Below are 17,078 nucleotides of genomic sequence, written 5' to 3'. Positions count from 1 at the left end.
TAAAGACCAGGGAAAATTAAGAAAATGAAGATAAAAGGAAGAAGCATATTGAGGCACAAAAAGGGGCAGAAAAGGAGAGAATGTATGCAAGATCTGGATTTGCAGTGCTAAGGGGAGAGTGAGAAGTGGGCAAATGAAGAGGAGCTTTGAAAGCTGTAGGAGATAACATTACAAAACTATCAAATGAAATAAATGTCTGGATGGGAGATGCAGATGGCACTCTGAGTCACTGGTGTTTCAATGTAAGAGAACACATGCAAAGACACATTGCCACACACATTTCCACCTTCTTTAAGTAAAACAATTAATGGTCTTACATCAATTAATTTCTCAAATTTCACATGAGCATTAATATAATTTCTACTGAGCTTTCTGCATCCCAAATTTTAGTACTCTACTCATTTGAAACATTACATTTTGTATGTATGCACCATGCTTTGAAGCTACTCATCATGCTGAATACATCCAACTTGGTGGGGAGATAGGTCCATTTTAATTAAGAAGCTTGAAATACAGCTCAAATTAATTAATATACGTAATTTTGATTTTCACACAGGAATTCACAGTAAAACCAAAATCTCTCAAATTATTACAGTTTCATATTTGGCTGCAAGTTTTTATTCAGTTAGTCTTTGATTTAGGATATTACTGAATCTGTGGTATCTTGCAAGAATTAACCAAACTGCTATACAGGGCTTTCTTTATACGATGAATAGACAAAAAAGGTGTTTAAAAGGTAATAATACTATGGTACCTGGTGTGGGGAAGAGAATCTCTTTTCATATGTCAGTCTATTCCCCTCAATGGAAAATCGGAAACCTTTCTTTTTGATGCTGTCCTCTGATTCAGATTTGTGAAATTCTTCCCCATCCTTCTCCTCGCCTTCAGACTGTTCTTTTTGCTTTTTTTTCTTTCTTCTATTCCTTCTCTCTTTAGCACTCTTTGAGCTCAGTTTTGATGCCTCAGAAGAACTTTCGGAGAATCCACCTATTCCACCTACTCCACTATAATCTCTTGAGTCAGCTGCTGCAGCTGCCGCCGCCGCCTATACATGCAAGCACATGTGCAATTTACCGCATTTATACAAATACATACCCCACTCACTATTTCAAATTTATTGCCACTCTTAAAGAAATTCTTATTTTAATATAAAAGCAATGTTTCTATTTCACCAAACCCAGCATATCATAAGAAGTGTAATTTGTGAAATACCACAGGAGCCATAATTTGCCATTGCTCCATAAACCAGGAGCAAGAGTAACCCAAAGGAAAACTGTGCTGTCATAAAACCAAGTTAAAAACCATCTGTTTCAGATTGAAGCAATATGTTGCAATGAATTTTTCATCTGAAATAGTATGTAAAAATAAAGAATCAAGGCTCAAACAAGTGGTAAAATCCCTGTTAACAGGAAGCAACACTTTGTTAAAACATTTTGATGGGTTTTGAATACTCTTAGTCTAGTAAAGATCTTGTGTAATGTTGATATCTCAGTTTTGCAAATACTAATCAGAGATTTGTGTTAAACTACACACTATTATATACTTGTTGCTGTTTGATTTTCAAAACATGTGGAGCATCTTATTAACATTTATTTACAAGCTGTGGTATAAACCAAAAAAATTCTCAGAATTCCCCCCAAGAGATAGCAATTGACCAATGAAACAAAAAACCCTGACTGCTGACTTCATATGCTTATATGGAAGACATAGTTCAACTTCTGCTCTATAAGGCCACATGCCAAGCAGGTATTATAAATTTTTCTATTAAAGATTTGAGAGCCTTCAAAAAATGAAAAGTAATTTAAAAGCAGCACATAATCATTTCATTTGTACCACAGAAGCACTTTCTTCAGTTTCTCCACTTTTCCCAGCTCTCTTTAAAACTGGAAAGCTATGGCTTTCTGCCGTGAGAGATGTTCACGGAGTAGAAAAAGCCAAATATTGCTGAAGCACCGTCACCTACAATAGTTTTATTTCTGTTACTTTATAAGCACAATTACTCTTCGGATTTTTTTTTTTCCACATCGCCATCTCCATTTCAGACAATCACAGAATTGTTGAGGTTACAAGGGAACCTCTGGAGGTCATCATGTCCACCTCTCCAGCAGACAGGGTCACCTAATGCAGGCTGCCCAAGGATCACATCCAGATGGCTTTTGATTATCTCCACAAGCACTCTGGGCAACTTGTTCAAGTGCCCTGGTAAAAAGTTAATTTCTATCTCTAATTTGAAAATCCAATGCTTTAGCTTTTTGGTTATAATATTTGTCACAAAATAACCAGGTTCATTCAAACCAGCAGAAACAGTGCAATGGAAAACATTAGAGATTGTTTACAATTAAGGAATTATGAGGCAAAGTAATATATTGTTAGGAGTAGGGGAGTAAAATTTTTCTCATATGTGGACACAAAGCACCTGTTCATGGTCATGAATGGAAGAAGAAATTTTACTTTACAGGGATACCTGAGCTTCTTCCTGTTGCTTTTTCAGTTGTTCCAGCATTTGCTGAAATTCTGCCTCTTTCTGCTCAGCTTCTTCCATTGTTGCTTGATTCTGTTCTTCATAGGCCATGGCGACCACAGCCAGGATCAAGTTTATCAGGTAGAAAGAACCGAGGAAAATGACCAAAACAAAAAATATCATGTATGTCTTCCCAGCAGCACGCAGAGTCTGGAGAAAAAGACAAAATACACTTTTAAAACTGACTTTAAATACTGTTGCATAATAAGTTAGCCTCTGTGTTATAATTTAGAAATATAAGATTGATTTATGTTAGCAGAAGATTATTTAGTTACTTTTTCCTTATAGAAATGATATTATATCTTGAATACATATGAAAATGTTTTGTGTCTACTACTGTCAAGGAATATCCAATTCTGAATAGTTCAGAACTTATACCAATAAGAATCTACATTACAGCCTTTAAATTTAACAGTAGGTGGGGCCACTGATCAGCATCTTACCTTCCTGTCTCATCAGTCCCGAACTATACTGCCACAAAAACAGTGCATTATACAGAATGCTACTGTGGAGAAAGTTACAGCCCTTCAGGTAAGGATATGTGTAGTTCAGGGACAAGGTGTAAGCTTTTCAAACAAAATATATTTTTACTAGACTGCAAATCGATTAAACATAGCATCTTTTTACAGCATGTTTGAGTAAGAAACTTTAACAATTTAAATTAATTTATTCATTTAGGTAAAAAAACCCAATAATGCTTAACCATCTTCATAAAATAACAGCTATTCCTTATAATGTATTTAGGAAGCACATGGGAACCTAAATAATGATAAGGGCCTTATTGTGTTAGACAACAATTTACATATATGAAACTAAAGACAGTTTCCATTCCAAAGGCCTTAGGGACAAGTGAATGAAAATAACTATGCAAATACTGTGTAGCAATGGTATTGGTGATGGTGCTGTTTATTTTAATAAGTCCTCACCAGCTGGTAAAGATTCTCCCAAAAGTCCTGAGTCATCAATCGAAACAGTGACAAGAATGCCCAACTGAATGTATCAAAACTTGTGTAGCCATAGTTGGGGTTTCTACCAGCTTTCACACATATATATCCTTCTGGACATTGACTACAAAAGAAGAGGAAATGCTATTTTTAACAACTACTCTACATTACGATATGCTGCAGTAAAACAAAATTGTTCAGGAGTACCAGTTGCTAATGAAATTATGAACAAGTAAAATGTTATTTTACATAGCTAAGATAAAAATATATAGTTTATTATTTTTCACTTTTTAATTCTACTTCCTAATAATATTTCAATGCTTTAATAATATAACTAATAGTATTCAACACTTCCCCACAATTTGTCATAACACATCCCCATCAGGACAAGAGAAGAACACCAAGTAGCATGGCTGATAAAAAGTTGTTAGCAAGCTGGCAGCAACAATTATGCACAGATCATTCATGTGCTTACCTTGACAAAAGTAGCCTAAGAGGCTGATGGAAGTGCCTGTGTAAATTCAAATCACAGAGATGGCTGTATTTGGCTGTATTTAGGTATAGCTTCAAATGCAAAACATTGGTAATTTGCAACTCTACAGTATACTCGATATTAAAGTTGACTACCTGAACTATTCTAAGAAGCTAATTATTTTTCTTTGATGCATAATGAAAAATGATGACCATTTTCTTACCCTGCATCTGAGCTATTGCCACATAGCAGCGCATCATTTTGTCCTTCCAAGAAGTAGAAATGACCTGTTAAAAAAAAAAAAAATCAAAAAGGTTATGAGAAAGATAATATTTACGCCTAATGAAAACTGAACAATTATATAGACTTTTACACTTGAAAGGAACTAGCAGAGCTAAAAAATTGTTCAAATGCAATATATAGTGGTTAGGAATGAGAAAAGCACGGAAAGTATTGTTTTGACAGGAAAATTACTTTCTACATAAGCTTCAAATTAGCCTTTAGAAAATAAAAAGTTAGTTATGCAGTTAATTCTTAGCAACATAACCAAATTATAAGATACAAGGGGTGGAATATCAAATTGTGTATGTGAGCAAATAAAAAAATACCAGGAAAATGAGGTAAAGGATGAGAGCAATTCTGTGCCTTCATTTGTGCATTTTGATACATAACATTTAGTACTATTCATTTATAATTATCAATTACATATTATTTTATCCAAGTATTCCTTCCAAAAAAAGTGAAATATTAGGGATGAGATTTTTTCCCTGTACTCAGCATTGGTGAGGTCACACCTCGAGTGTTGTGTCCAGTTCTGGGCCCCTCAGTTCAGAAAGGACACTGAGGTGCTGGAGCAGGTCCAGAGAGGGGCAGTGAAGATGGTGAAGGGAGTGGAGCACAAGTCCTGTAAGGAGCAGCTGAGGGAGCTGGGGGTGTTCAGCCTGGAGAAGAGGAGGCTCATCACTCTCTACAACTCCCTGGAAGGAGGGTGTAGCCAGGTGGGGCACCCAGTGACAAGATGAGGGCACAACCTTAAGCTGAGCCAGGGGAGGTTTAGGTTGGACCTAAGGAACAATTTCTCCACAGAAAGGCTGGCTGGGCATTGGAATGGGCTGCCCAGGGAGGTGCTGGAGTCACCATCCCTGGAGCTGTTAAAGGAAAGACTGGACATGGCACTCAGTGCCATGGTCTAGTTGACCATGGTGGTGTTAGTTCATAGATTGGGCTAGATGATCTCAAAGGTCTTTTCCAACCCCATTGATTCGGTGATAACACAACATGTTCAAGAAATTTCTAACTGGATCTTGATTTGAGCAGCTGGGGGAGAAACCACGCATTTATTGTATCTTACACAAAACTAATACACAAAATTCTGTAGCAGGGGAATGTACTTAAACATTTAGGCTAACTAATAAGATGAGGTAAAATATAATTTAAAGAAACAGAAGGACTAAGAGCCCCCAACATATTCTTCTATTTTATTTTTTTTATTTCTTTGCAGCAGAAAAGGAAACATTTTGCCATCAATTCCTAGTTTGCAATTCTTAGGGTAAAATGGGAATCTCTAATGGAGATTTTTGGGTCAGGTGGCACATTAAGCTAAAGTTGCCAGAACAAGGTATGTTCTGGCTGTTCTCAGGAAGCAGATGGTTCTGTGAGATTCATTGCCAGCTGGCGTGGACTAGCTTAGCTGGCATGAACTAACTGAGGGCTAATGCTAAACAGACAAGCAGGGAATTGCAACCAGCTCCCACTGACTGCTTCTACTCTGTCACCACCAGTATATGATAGAGGCAGCATAAAATCTGCTTATTTTAAAGAGAGAGAGAAATTATGTCCATAATTTATATATCTGTAATTCTAGTCTCAGATATTATATAAGAAATCAATGCATTTTCAGAAATTCTGGTGATCACCGAGTCAGAGCCCATGAGACATCTCACCCCTACTTAAAAAGAAGTTTAAAGATGCAGACAGGGTCCAAGAGGAACTTGCAAATCTCTCTGTGGGACTAATTCACATTCTTATGTGGCACAGCTCCACTTTCAGTCCACTACTTTGGAAAACAAACAAGATTTTAAAAAATACAAAAATAATAATGATAAAGTAATAGAACCAGTAAATATGAGTTTGTAGAAAATATGCCATATAAAAAAAATATTTCTGTCTCCTGTTAACTTAATAACAGAACAGTCATGGGTACAAATCCTACATGACACTTGCAGATACAAATACAGGAAATATGTTCTGGCTGGAAATACCACAAAACACTTGAAAGAAGTTCTTAGAGAGAAGTTGCCAGCGATGCAATGTCAATTCCTAAGGGCCCCACTCTGACGATCTCCCAGGTATCTGTGCTACATACAGCTTTCTAACAAGTTTCATTATCAATTCAAGACATGAAACAACAGAAGAAAAATGCATCAAGTATTCTGAAGACATAAGGCTAGGAGAAAAGGTATTTGAAATTTAGAATGACCTTTACAAATTGACAACTTTGTCCAAAAGCAATTGGATTTATTCCAATAGAGACAAGTAGAAAATGCTACACTTGACAAGGCAAAATCAAATACATAAATACAAAATATCAGGAGGTGGCTGCAGCCGCCACTGTACACAAAGATGCAATAACTGCCGCAAATACAAACGGACCGTGAATCAACAATACAGTGCTGACATAAAAATTACTTAATTTTGAAGTGTGCTAGTAGGAATGTTGCATATATGGCATGAGGTAAAGATGCAAATTAGAAGTAATTGCTAGAGGAGTTAGCACTCAATTTAAGGATCTCATAAAAAAAATCCCATGCATACAAAAAATTTAACAAAAAAAGAGGTGAAATAAAAACAAGAAGAAAAAAAAAGCCAGAGTAATTGGAAAGATTAAAAAAATAAACAAATGAAAATAGGTATAGAAAATGCAAAGCGGAAAATAGGATTGATTTGCTTAGGAAAGACCAGAAATGCAGAGGATAAGAGTTTTTAAACTGTATAAAGACTAATATAAAGTAGTCTATGATTATCTTAGTCCACAGCAGATACAGTAATATATTCAATCATAAATTGGGAAAATGTAGGCCAGATATTTAAGAAAAAACCCTTTCTATTTGTGTGACATAGTACCAGGAACAACTAAAGGGGAATGGAATGGAATCTGTTCTTCAGACGGCTTTAAGAACAGGTTATCATTCAAAATTTCTGCATGGCATTGGTATATTTCAAGCATGCTGAGATGATAAGTATATTAAAAGATTATAAGGCAATGAGACCTGGATCCAAAAGCATTTAGTTCTTAAACTGAAGTTTCCTAACTTTCACTGATATAGTCAGCAGTTAAAATATACATACAGACTTTATTAAAAAACTATTAGACCTAATTATGAATACATTAAATATACCAAATACAGTAAAAGAAATAGAAGGGGCTGAACAGATAAATGGGAGAGATTAACAATACTGTTATGAAAGACAGAATAGCAATCAACTATAGATATGTTTAGAGTTGTTCTATCTGAATTTTTAAACAAGTTTTGTTAACACAGTACTACCATAAACTACCTAAAATGGTGGAAATAGTGTATTATGAGGTACAAAAGAGAAAAAAGTGCTCATTTCTTGATTTTCCAAAGATAAGAGACAAATTAAAAGACAGAAATATGGACTCTAGTTCTTATTTTGCAAGAAAGAAGCTTGGGGTAAATCACTAGCATTCTCTTAAAGGCATGTCTGTGCTGTGCAAGGGTGCCTGGGGCAAAGCCACTCACCCAGCACCAGAAGGAACAAGGAACATAGCCACATTTACCTGCTCTGGCAGGATTCTTGGGCTAGCTGATGTTCAAATGTGGGCTTATGAGAAAATTTACTAGAAAGAAATTAGCGTTTTTATGTTTCTTTGCCATATTACACACTTTTAAAGGCAAGGGAAAGATACTGATGTTCTCAAATCTGTTTAAATAAATATCAGAAAATCAATGCAGTAGATAATATAATTAACTCTTACTTTTGTCTTCGATGTATTCATCCCAGTTAAATGTTGTCATTGTTGCATTAATAAATGTACCATTTTCACCTATGGAGCTATTAAAGATGGAAATAACAGTTGTTTCAAAAGTAGAATTGTCTGGAGGCCACTGCAGGCATTTATTCCTCAGGTTGCCCATGAACAGCTGCAGCCCTATCAGTGCAAATACACTCAGACAAAACACAGTCAGGATCATCACATCCGAGAGCTTCTTCACAGACTGAATCAGGGCTCCTACAATAGTCTTCAGGCCTGCAAAGAGAGTAGATTTTTATTATTATGTTAAACAGATACTAAACACACACAAAAAATCCTGTGACTTATTTCCTGATAAAGATTTCATGCAAAAAAGCTAGTAATTTGTGACAAAATAATTTTAAAGAAAAGCCTTATTATTTGGGAAGATGAATGAGAATATGTAAGTTTATACTTATTTTATAGTGTAAAAAATACCAAACACATTGTTTTTGGCAAAACAAGTGATTTTATTATTCATGCTATATCTCAACCCTACATAAAATAGCAGTTCACTTTTGCTGATGCTTCTTGCCCAAACCTTTCTTTTATGAACTTTTGCAATGTATTCTATATTAAAGTAACCCCATTGTAAAGACATTATATGTGCACATTGAAATTATATCATAATAATCTTGTTACGATATATGAGGGGTGATGGTTTGGAGAAGAAAGACATCTTTAGAACAATACCCCATGCATGGCCCATGCTATCCTTTAGAGTTTGTTTTTTTTTTTTGACATAACTTAAAACTGAATTAAGTTGCTGTATCAAGTGCCTTCAATAAATGAGAAAATTTGCATCAGTATGAAAGCTTAGAATTAACTTATATTTAACACATGTAAAGGAAAGCTTGATGTCATAAGATGCAAATCACATAGGCTGTTTACTGCAAATATCTCATGCAAGAATTTGTTAAACTCAAAGGCTGATTTTTTTTTTTTTAGTAGAAAATACAACTAATACAAGCATGAATCAATTTAAATAAATTACAAGTCTTGATTCCTGCTTTTTTGATTTGTTGACAATGTGTAGCAAATAAGGCTTATGCTTTGAAAATGTGAGTACAGCCTTTGTAGAACAAAAGTCAGCCTCGGTGTTTAACCTCGCTCTCACCTGGAATGACTGATATTGTTTTCAAAGCTCGGAGAACTCTGAATGTTCTCAACGCTGAGACATTGCCCAGGTCCACAAACTCTGTCACATATCTGTAATAGGGGAGTTCACACACAAACACAATGACAGCACACAAATAACAGTTGGAGATACGAGGGGCCTAACACCTGACACCAACTACTTCTTACCTGGAATTACAGAAATAGTTTTCAAAGCTCTCAATACTCTGAAAGTTCGAAGAGCTGAAACATTGCCTAGGTTTACAAATTCTGTTACATACCTGTAGGATTAAATCACAGTTACTCAGAATTGAGGCAGATTTTATTCTATTTGCTTGGGTCTTTGAGCAAGACCTTTTCACCGTTCACTGTATTTTGCCTGTGTTATAAATATACTTCTGGCCATAAAATTAAATTAAGTTTTATCATAATAAACCACATTGAATTGATGTTTGAAAATTAATCTGGTCAGCTATTAGCAGGAAGTCAAAAGGATTCCTTTAATTCTGGTATGCAGAAAGGAGACAGGATATGAACAGTTCAGGGTGATGGCATTCACAATCCTAATGGGCTGGCACACCATGCTGGCCTCCGCAGCACATGCTTGGCTAGAAATACTAAAATGTGTAAAAGAGTAGAAGAAACATATTGAAACTGCAGGAAGTCCAGGCTCCAAATATTCTGGCTGACAAGATATGAGGCAATTTTTAGTCACTAATCTCATGCTACCAGGAAGAATTTTTATTAAAAAAAATAAGTAGAAGACTTACGCAAATGTAATGACAGTGAAATCTAGCCAATTCCATGGGTCACGGAGAAATGTAAAATCTTCTAAACAGAAGCCCCTTGCAAGAATTTTAATAAGTGATTCAAAGGTATAAATTCCAGTGAATGTGTATCTGAGGAAAATATGCAAGACAGAGTTTATAGATCATGTTATTTTTGCAGCTTATGCTCTCTAGTTGTTTTATTCTCATTTTCTTTAAGTGGCATAAGAAATAATGGCAGCTAAAACAAACTTTAACATCTGCATAATTTATACCATAAGGAATGAGGAATGAAATTAGGATGAAAATACTGATAACCCACATCTTAAATTCAATTTCCACATACTCTGCAATAAGACAGATGCAAAATTCCCAGTTACTTCATTGGTGCATGTTTATGACAAGTCTGAGTCCATGTTATAACAAAACACTCATGTGTTATGTTAGGATTTTAGAATTTACTTTCAGGCTAAAAATTCCTTTCTTCAATGTTATTTTTATGCTGACATGTTGCTTAGTCCCAAGAGTTGGCAAGTGCCAACTCTTATCAGTCTTCATTGCTCTCTAACCATGTTATGGAGTAGGTATATCCAGTAGTTCACCTACAGCAAGACAGACGTAGTACAGGAATCAAACAAGCGCAAGAACAACCAAAATTATTTAAGAATGCCAATAAAATTCAGGTACTCATTTTGACTTAAAAATGTAGTTGAAATGTAAATTGAAAAGATATTTAATTCTGGCATTCTGAGTAATTTCAATCTTTTGTGTTCAAGTGATGTCATCCTGAAATTTAGTTTAATTTATATCTTTAATGAAAAGGAATTCAAATTAAACTGCTGCAAAAGCTTACTCTAATTGAGCTAATCTGAAAACAGTTTTTCAGTATAAAAATTTTCCATTCAATTACTAAAAAAATTATTTCCTGCAGAACTTTATTCCACAGATGAGGACATCTGTTGTAACTCTAAATGGTACAATATACAGACATGAAGAAATATTCAAGCAATGAATCTTCATCAGAAATATTTACTACATGCTAGATATCCTGAACACATAGAGGCTTACACTGAACTCAAAATGAGAATGTCTTCATTGACCTTAATAGCTCTATGATTTCACTTTTGATTTCTGAAGATTAATCAGGTACGGATCAGCCGAAGCAGTAAGGAATGAATAAGCAGCAGAAAGGAAGAGCCAAGAACAGTGTTTCACACTGTGGCCTGCATCTTTGGAACTGCCATTGTGTATCAGCACCTCGCAGCTGACATCGTACTGGACCAATTAGTCAAGCAGTCATCATATTGCACCAATGATTAGCTAACCATTTCAATATATTTTTAATAGCTTATTTTGCATACAGGTTTTCCACTGTTAGATTGGTTTTGGTAAGAGAAAGCTGCACTGTGATCAACATAGCCATCCATAAGATGATTCCTTTATCTGTAATGGTTATTGCAAAAGCAATGAAAGACAGCATTTCCCTGCATTCTTGCACAGATGTGACATTGAACGCAGTCAAAAACATTTATAATCCACTTCTTCTGTATCATCATAAGAATAGCTTTTCTTACATTTTCCATCTAGTACTGCAAACAGGAAGGACGCTTAAAGAACTTGTCATGACACAATTATATGTATTTAATTCTACAGCAGAGAAAATAGCATCATAATAGCTGTTGATAGGATGGCCTAACAAGGTAGCTGCTGCCAGTGGAAGCCATCCTAATATAATTTACAGTCATTTATTTCTGATTATTGGATATTATTCAGAAAAAATCCATTTAACTTACTCTACATTCTTTGTCCAGTCTGGAGGGTTACTCATGGTCATAAATACGCAGTTGGTCAAAATAGTGCACATGATAAGCATGCTGAATAATGTAGGCTAAGAGTTAAGGAATGTAAGCCAGAAAATTTCATAAAAAAGAGTATCAAATAACACACTGCTTTGGAGAGATTTTCACTATCAGGAGCTATCTATCCCTCTACTGTTTTTTAACAGCCAGGGAAAAGCCCTGAATATGTAAAGATTTCATTCACTGTTTTATAGCTACAAGAGAACAGTCATATGCTAAAAACTTGAAAATCTGTAAGGTATTTTAAAAAGCATCCCAACTCTAAAACATTTTTTCTTATTGAACAAAACTGTCAACCTTTGAAGTATCAGCCTCTAATTTCATGGAACAACAAAAAAAGTATTTCTTTTAGATGATCTAGAAAAATCTGGTCTGCTTCATGCATGCAAAGCAATGAAAAATACATTTTCTTCACTTTAATATTTTATCATAAAATTAGCCATTTATCAACATTTTTCCTTATCACTATAATACACTGAAAGCTAGCTGCCACATAGTAGGACAGAACATGGGAAAATCTTAGCAAGAAAAGTATTTTATTGCTGTTTGTTTTATATATGACTTTTGTAATATAAATGCCATTGGGATGGGAAGCTACATGTGATTCTCAAAAAAATAAATCCACAAACAAGTCCTATTCCAGATTGGAATTAGATTCTAATCTGGAATTCCAGACTAGAACTCCAGAACAAGTCCAAGTCATAAATAATTTCATATATTTGAACAGAACCACTCTAAATTCACAAGCTTTTACTCTCAGAACTGCAGACATTCTTCTAAGATCCAAAAAAATACTACCAACAAAATGAAAACCATGCAGATGAATCATGAAATGCCCACATGATGGCACCAACATCTAAAGCTACAGAGGGGACAAAGCTCGAGTTTGAGAACAGCTGCAGGTTCATGTGGTGCTCCTGAACAGAAATCCAAATACAATGGGGTGAGAAGTACTGTGAGGTTCCCCTCAAAAACTTTTATGTGCATGTCTACACTAATAAAAAACCTTCAAGTGATAATGATACCTCTGCCTTCTGAGCTGTCAAAAACTGTGGCATTACATTCAACAATTCTCTGGGTTTTCTGTGCAACGAATATATTTAAAATCCTTTACTGAGAACCTAGCTTCTCTTTATGTAATTCACATATGAACAGAGAAAAAGAGAAATAAATATATTTTTTTAACATTAAAACCCCATGCTACAAGTGTTTCACCACCCTCTATTTTACATAGGCTTTCAAAATCCTTTTTGATGAAATGTCCACTTAGAGTTGCAAATCCTCACTACACTTTTATTAGTGGAAAAATTACTATAAATATACCTTACCATAAATTTAAACAATTTGTTTTAGCGCTCTGAATTTGTGACTAGCTCTTCACCACCACCTCAGTCCCACAATCTTATATTATTCCCCATAACTCTTCAGAATATGGGGAAGAGTGTCACATAATTGAAAAATAATTATTTTTAGTGGCACCTGTAGCAAGAAAATTGAAAACAGGCTATGTAGTATCATCATTGTTTTGGAAGTCATTTGTATGCTAGCCACTGATAACAATGTCTAACACATACCAACCACTGTAATTATCAGTCTTCCAGTATACCACAACTGAAAAAAGTCCTTTCGAGATTTAACCTACATAATCTTAGGAACCCTACATGCAATGCTAACGCAAAGCTACTTTCAGTGTGCTTATGTTAGACTACTGTAAATACAATTGTGCAAACATTTGTATTTTTTCCCTATTAAGTAAGCTGGCTTTCTCAAGTCAATGACCTCATTGCTCATATTGGTATTTGGGATCAGACCAGTGGGATGCCTACTATAGTCTGCTATTAAAACATTGAAAAAGACAAAATAATAGTTAAGTAATTATAATAATTTAGCTTTTCAAATCTCTACCTGCAATGTGGAAATCTCATGACCTTCTTGAAGACTGAAATTAAAACATCAATAGGCTTACAAGTGTATAATGCAATAATGCTCAAGAAATAGACAGGTGGGATACATACAGGACTAAGCATATATAACAAAACAAGAAACCTGTTTTATGAATCTATCCTTCTGTAAGCCTTATCTGAACCAGAAAATGAAAAGGAATAATGAAACCATATTTTCACTAAATACTCACGAAAGCACAGATCTGGGATCAAAGATTTGATTTTAATACACAGTGTCAGGGAAGAACTGGAAGTATTCTGAGCAATACATCTGCAGTTTATGAAAAATGTGGAGGAGGGGGAAAGATGAAAAAAAGATGAGAAGATTACAGAAAAAAATAAGAGGGAACGAAAAATTATGTGGGGGAAGAAAGAAGATACAGAAATCATAAAAGACGATGACTGGTTGTCTGGCTTCTGGTATTACTATATTAGGATCTAGCAATGAACAGAAATGAAAAAGGAGACTGAGAAAAAGAACAGAAGACATAAATAGTAGAGAGAAGAGGGACAAAACACTACTGATCACATTGATCCTGGGACATGTGCCAGAGAATGATTTAAATACTAAGTAACATCCCATTCATTACAGTTTTAGACTAACCACTTGAAAAGGATATGAATGTACCAAAATCTTAATAGCTATTTTTCTAAGAGGATTGAAAGGAGTTAACATGTACAGGGCAGAGGTGGCACTGAATCGGAATATTGCCTTCCCTTTATTTAATACTATAAAGGTCTGGAAAAAGAGAAAGAGAATGAAAAACAGCATTTAGAAGATACCAAGTTACAAATCCTGAATCATTCTCATTTCATCATTAATCACATTTGGCCAATATGCTCTCTTTTCATTGACCCAATCCCCTTGTCTAGTTCACACATTGTAGCATCCAGCCAAATTGCTATAAATACAATTAAATGAACACTTAAATGCATCTATTTAGAAATCATAAGTAATCCTGATATTCATAGCCAGTAAACAGAGACAAGTATGAAAGTAATGTAGGCAATTCTTGAAGAATTAGCATACTTTTTGTACAGTATAATATATACACTGAGGTGTGTAACTGTAACCAAAATGAGAGCCATTAAAACTTCAACTTCAATCCCTAAATCAAATAACCAGCATAAATTATCAAAGTACTAAGACAAAGGTAACTCAAAGTGATCTAAATTTCAAGTGATCATGAAAATATGGAAATCAAGAGGGTTCAATAACCATTTTTGAACATAACACTAATGTACTCAATTTTTGCAGTGTTCTGAGAGGTAGGTATTACTTCCCTTTTCAACTGTTGCTTGTGATAGTTCTGTACCTGCAAATCTATTTGCCTTATCATACTTTATTTTCACCTAATACAGAGTTCACTCTATTCACCGTATCCAGGTATTTTCACTGTCTCTCCACAGTTTCAGCAATGACTCATGTATATTACTAACATTTTAAAAAAGCATTTTTAAACATAAAATTGCTTTTAAAATCCAAACAATAAAGAATAAAACCTGTAAGGTATTTTAAAAAAATTATGTTGATTCCCACACATCTGTGGAAAGTCCCGTCTATTTCCACCATCTCTTCTTTCTATACATGGATGACTTTCATGCTTTTTGAAAGGAAGTGGATCTAGATAACATTGTGGCAGTCCTAGGAAGCCCAAAGGGCACATAAGTCATGCAGACCTGGAATACAGTCAACAGCCATGTTCTAACTCAACTGAAATCAGAGGGCAGCATTTGTCAAGATTATGCCCTTCTTTCTGAGCAGGTGTGGCAAATAGAGCAGCTGAAACTACAATGCCTTTCCCTGCGTGAAATAATAAATTATAAATTATAAAAATCAGTGGTTCCAAACGTAACATGTTTGCATTCTCCCATACTTAGTGATTCTCAAGCTGTAATTTGATCTTTTATTGTACAGGAGTCTGTAACATGGTCTTTACTATGAAGATTTTTTTAACTCTCCTATTAGTCCTGGAGTTAATGAACACAGGACTTCTAGTTATCAGAGTTTGTATGTTTTCTGTTCCCTTTACTCTTACCCAAAACCTCTGATGAAGTAGCATTTGTGTTATGCTGACTCATCAAGTTAGGCTAAAAAATTAAAATGGAGCCTGACCCAAAAAATTATGTTCAAAAATATGCAAAGAATGCTAAGAAAAATAACAGGAGAAAATATGATTGCAACATACAGATTGAAGTCTTGCTTTTCCTACTGGAAACCACAATGCTTTTTGGAAAAGATCATGACAACTGCTATGCATTTCTCAATCAGGAACAAGCTATTCAGCAGGATTTTACTTCACATCCACACTTAATTGCAGAATTACTCTTCTAGTTTCCAAAGCATGATGATACATGCTCTAACTTTAGGATTTCTGGCATTGAATTCAGATTTTTTACTACTACAGGATGTGGAAAGAATTAAGGAAAGGAATCGGTACTTTGACCCAAATCCTATTTGCCTTCCAGACTTCAACAGGGTAAATCACTTGAGTAAAGGAAGCAAAACATGATAATTAGTTGAAAACCCTGTTTTCAAATTTAAGTCATGATTCTCTGTACATGAATTCAGTTTTAGAAATTCTGCAATGAACACTTAAGGCACAACTGATTTTTATTGAGCTGTTCTGCTTAGCTATTCATGGTATGCCTATATTACTATTGTTTCAACATATTACTGATGAGGCATACCCCTAATTCCTGCAGGAAATATCTTCATTTGCATTTTTTCTCTTAGTCTGAGTTTGAATCATAACAATTCTTGGAGTTTTTCTTCATTTTTCTTTGAAGCCAGTTTCTTCACTTTCATGGGTTTTGTTTTTTAATTCACTTGTTTTGGTTAGCTAGCTAGTTTCCTCAGGAAAGAAAAAAAGCAGGAGAAAAAAATTATGAAAACAGGAAAAAAAATTTCTTCTTTTCTAGTAGAATAATGAGACTGCAATACATATGATGCCAAAATCAAAAGGACTGAAAATCTGGAGGAAATTCAAGGCCATCTGGACACTAGTCTAAAGTTCAACACTTTTGTGCTGGCCACACCAGTTGTTGTTACTTTAAATCAAAGCAAATATGTGGATTTTTTTTTTAAGTAACATCTCCATAAAAATAATTTTTTAATTATGTAACATTCTGTCAACACTCCAAGTGCAATTGCTACCTCCGCTTTATTTATGTCCCTCTTTGAAAACAATCATGGAACAAAATAGAACTGGATAGGAAAATTTTTTCACCCAGACTAGGCTGGATATATAGAGCCTAGGATATGATGATATTACTATAGAGTAAATATGGATCAGGATGATCATCATATCCTGAGAAATTACCCTTACATAGTTCCCTTTCCTTCCCAGTGAAAAGAGAATGCAACCTAAACTTTTCACAACAGTGAAGAAATCTAGTAAGAGGATGTGTAGCTGCCTT

At 34.8% G+C, this 17,078-nt stretch overlaps 1 protein-coding gene across 6 annotated transcripts in view; it reads right to left on the bottom strand.

Moving 5' to 3' along the window:
* The window catches only part of SCN2A (sodium voltage-gated channel alpha subunit 2), a 75,262-nt gene that overhangs the window by 37,187 nt on the left and 20,997 nt on the right, over positions 1-17,078 (bottom strand). For 3 of the 6 annotated variants that reach the window (XM_072932164.1, XM_072932167.1, XM_072932166.1), the window contains exons 3-11: positions 14,280-14,397; positions 11,650-11,740; positions 9,860-9,988; positions 9,091-9,182; positions 7,938-8,210; positions 4,161-4,224; positions 3,448-3,589; positions 2,465-2,671; positions 755-1,045 (exon numbers count right to left, since the gene is read on the bottom strand). In XM_072932164.1, coding sequence (XP_072788265.1) covers positions 755-1,045; positions 2,465-2,671; positions 3,448-3,589; positions 4,161-4,224; positions 7,938-8,210; positions 9,091-9,182; positions 9,860-9,988; positions 11,650-11,740; positions 14,280-14,397 — 1,407 coding nt within the window. Of the gene's footprint in view, positions 1-754; positions 1,046-2,464; positions 2,672-3,447; positions 3,590-4,160; positions 4,225-7,937; positions 8,211-9,090; positions 9,183-9,278; positions 9,371-9,859; positions 9,989-11,649; positions 11,741-14,279; positions 14,398-17,078 lie in introns of those variants that run through there. The other 3 variants (XM_072932165.1, XM_072932168.1, XM_030277411.4) reach the window with 2 other exon arrangements.

This window comes from Taeniopygia guttata, chromosome 7 (assembly GCF_048771995.1).
Source record: "Taeniopygia guttata chromosome 7, bTaeGut7.mat, whole genome shotgun sequence".
In the NCBI taxonomy this organism is placed as follows: Eukaryota; Metazoa; Chordata; class Aves; order Passeriformes; family Estrildidae; genus Taeniopygia; species Taeniopygia guttata.
This window is presented reverse-complemented; position numbering and strand designations above follow the sequence as displayed.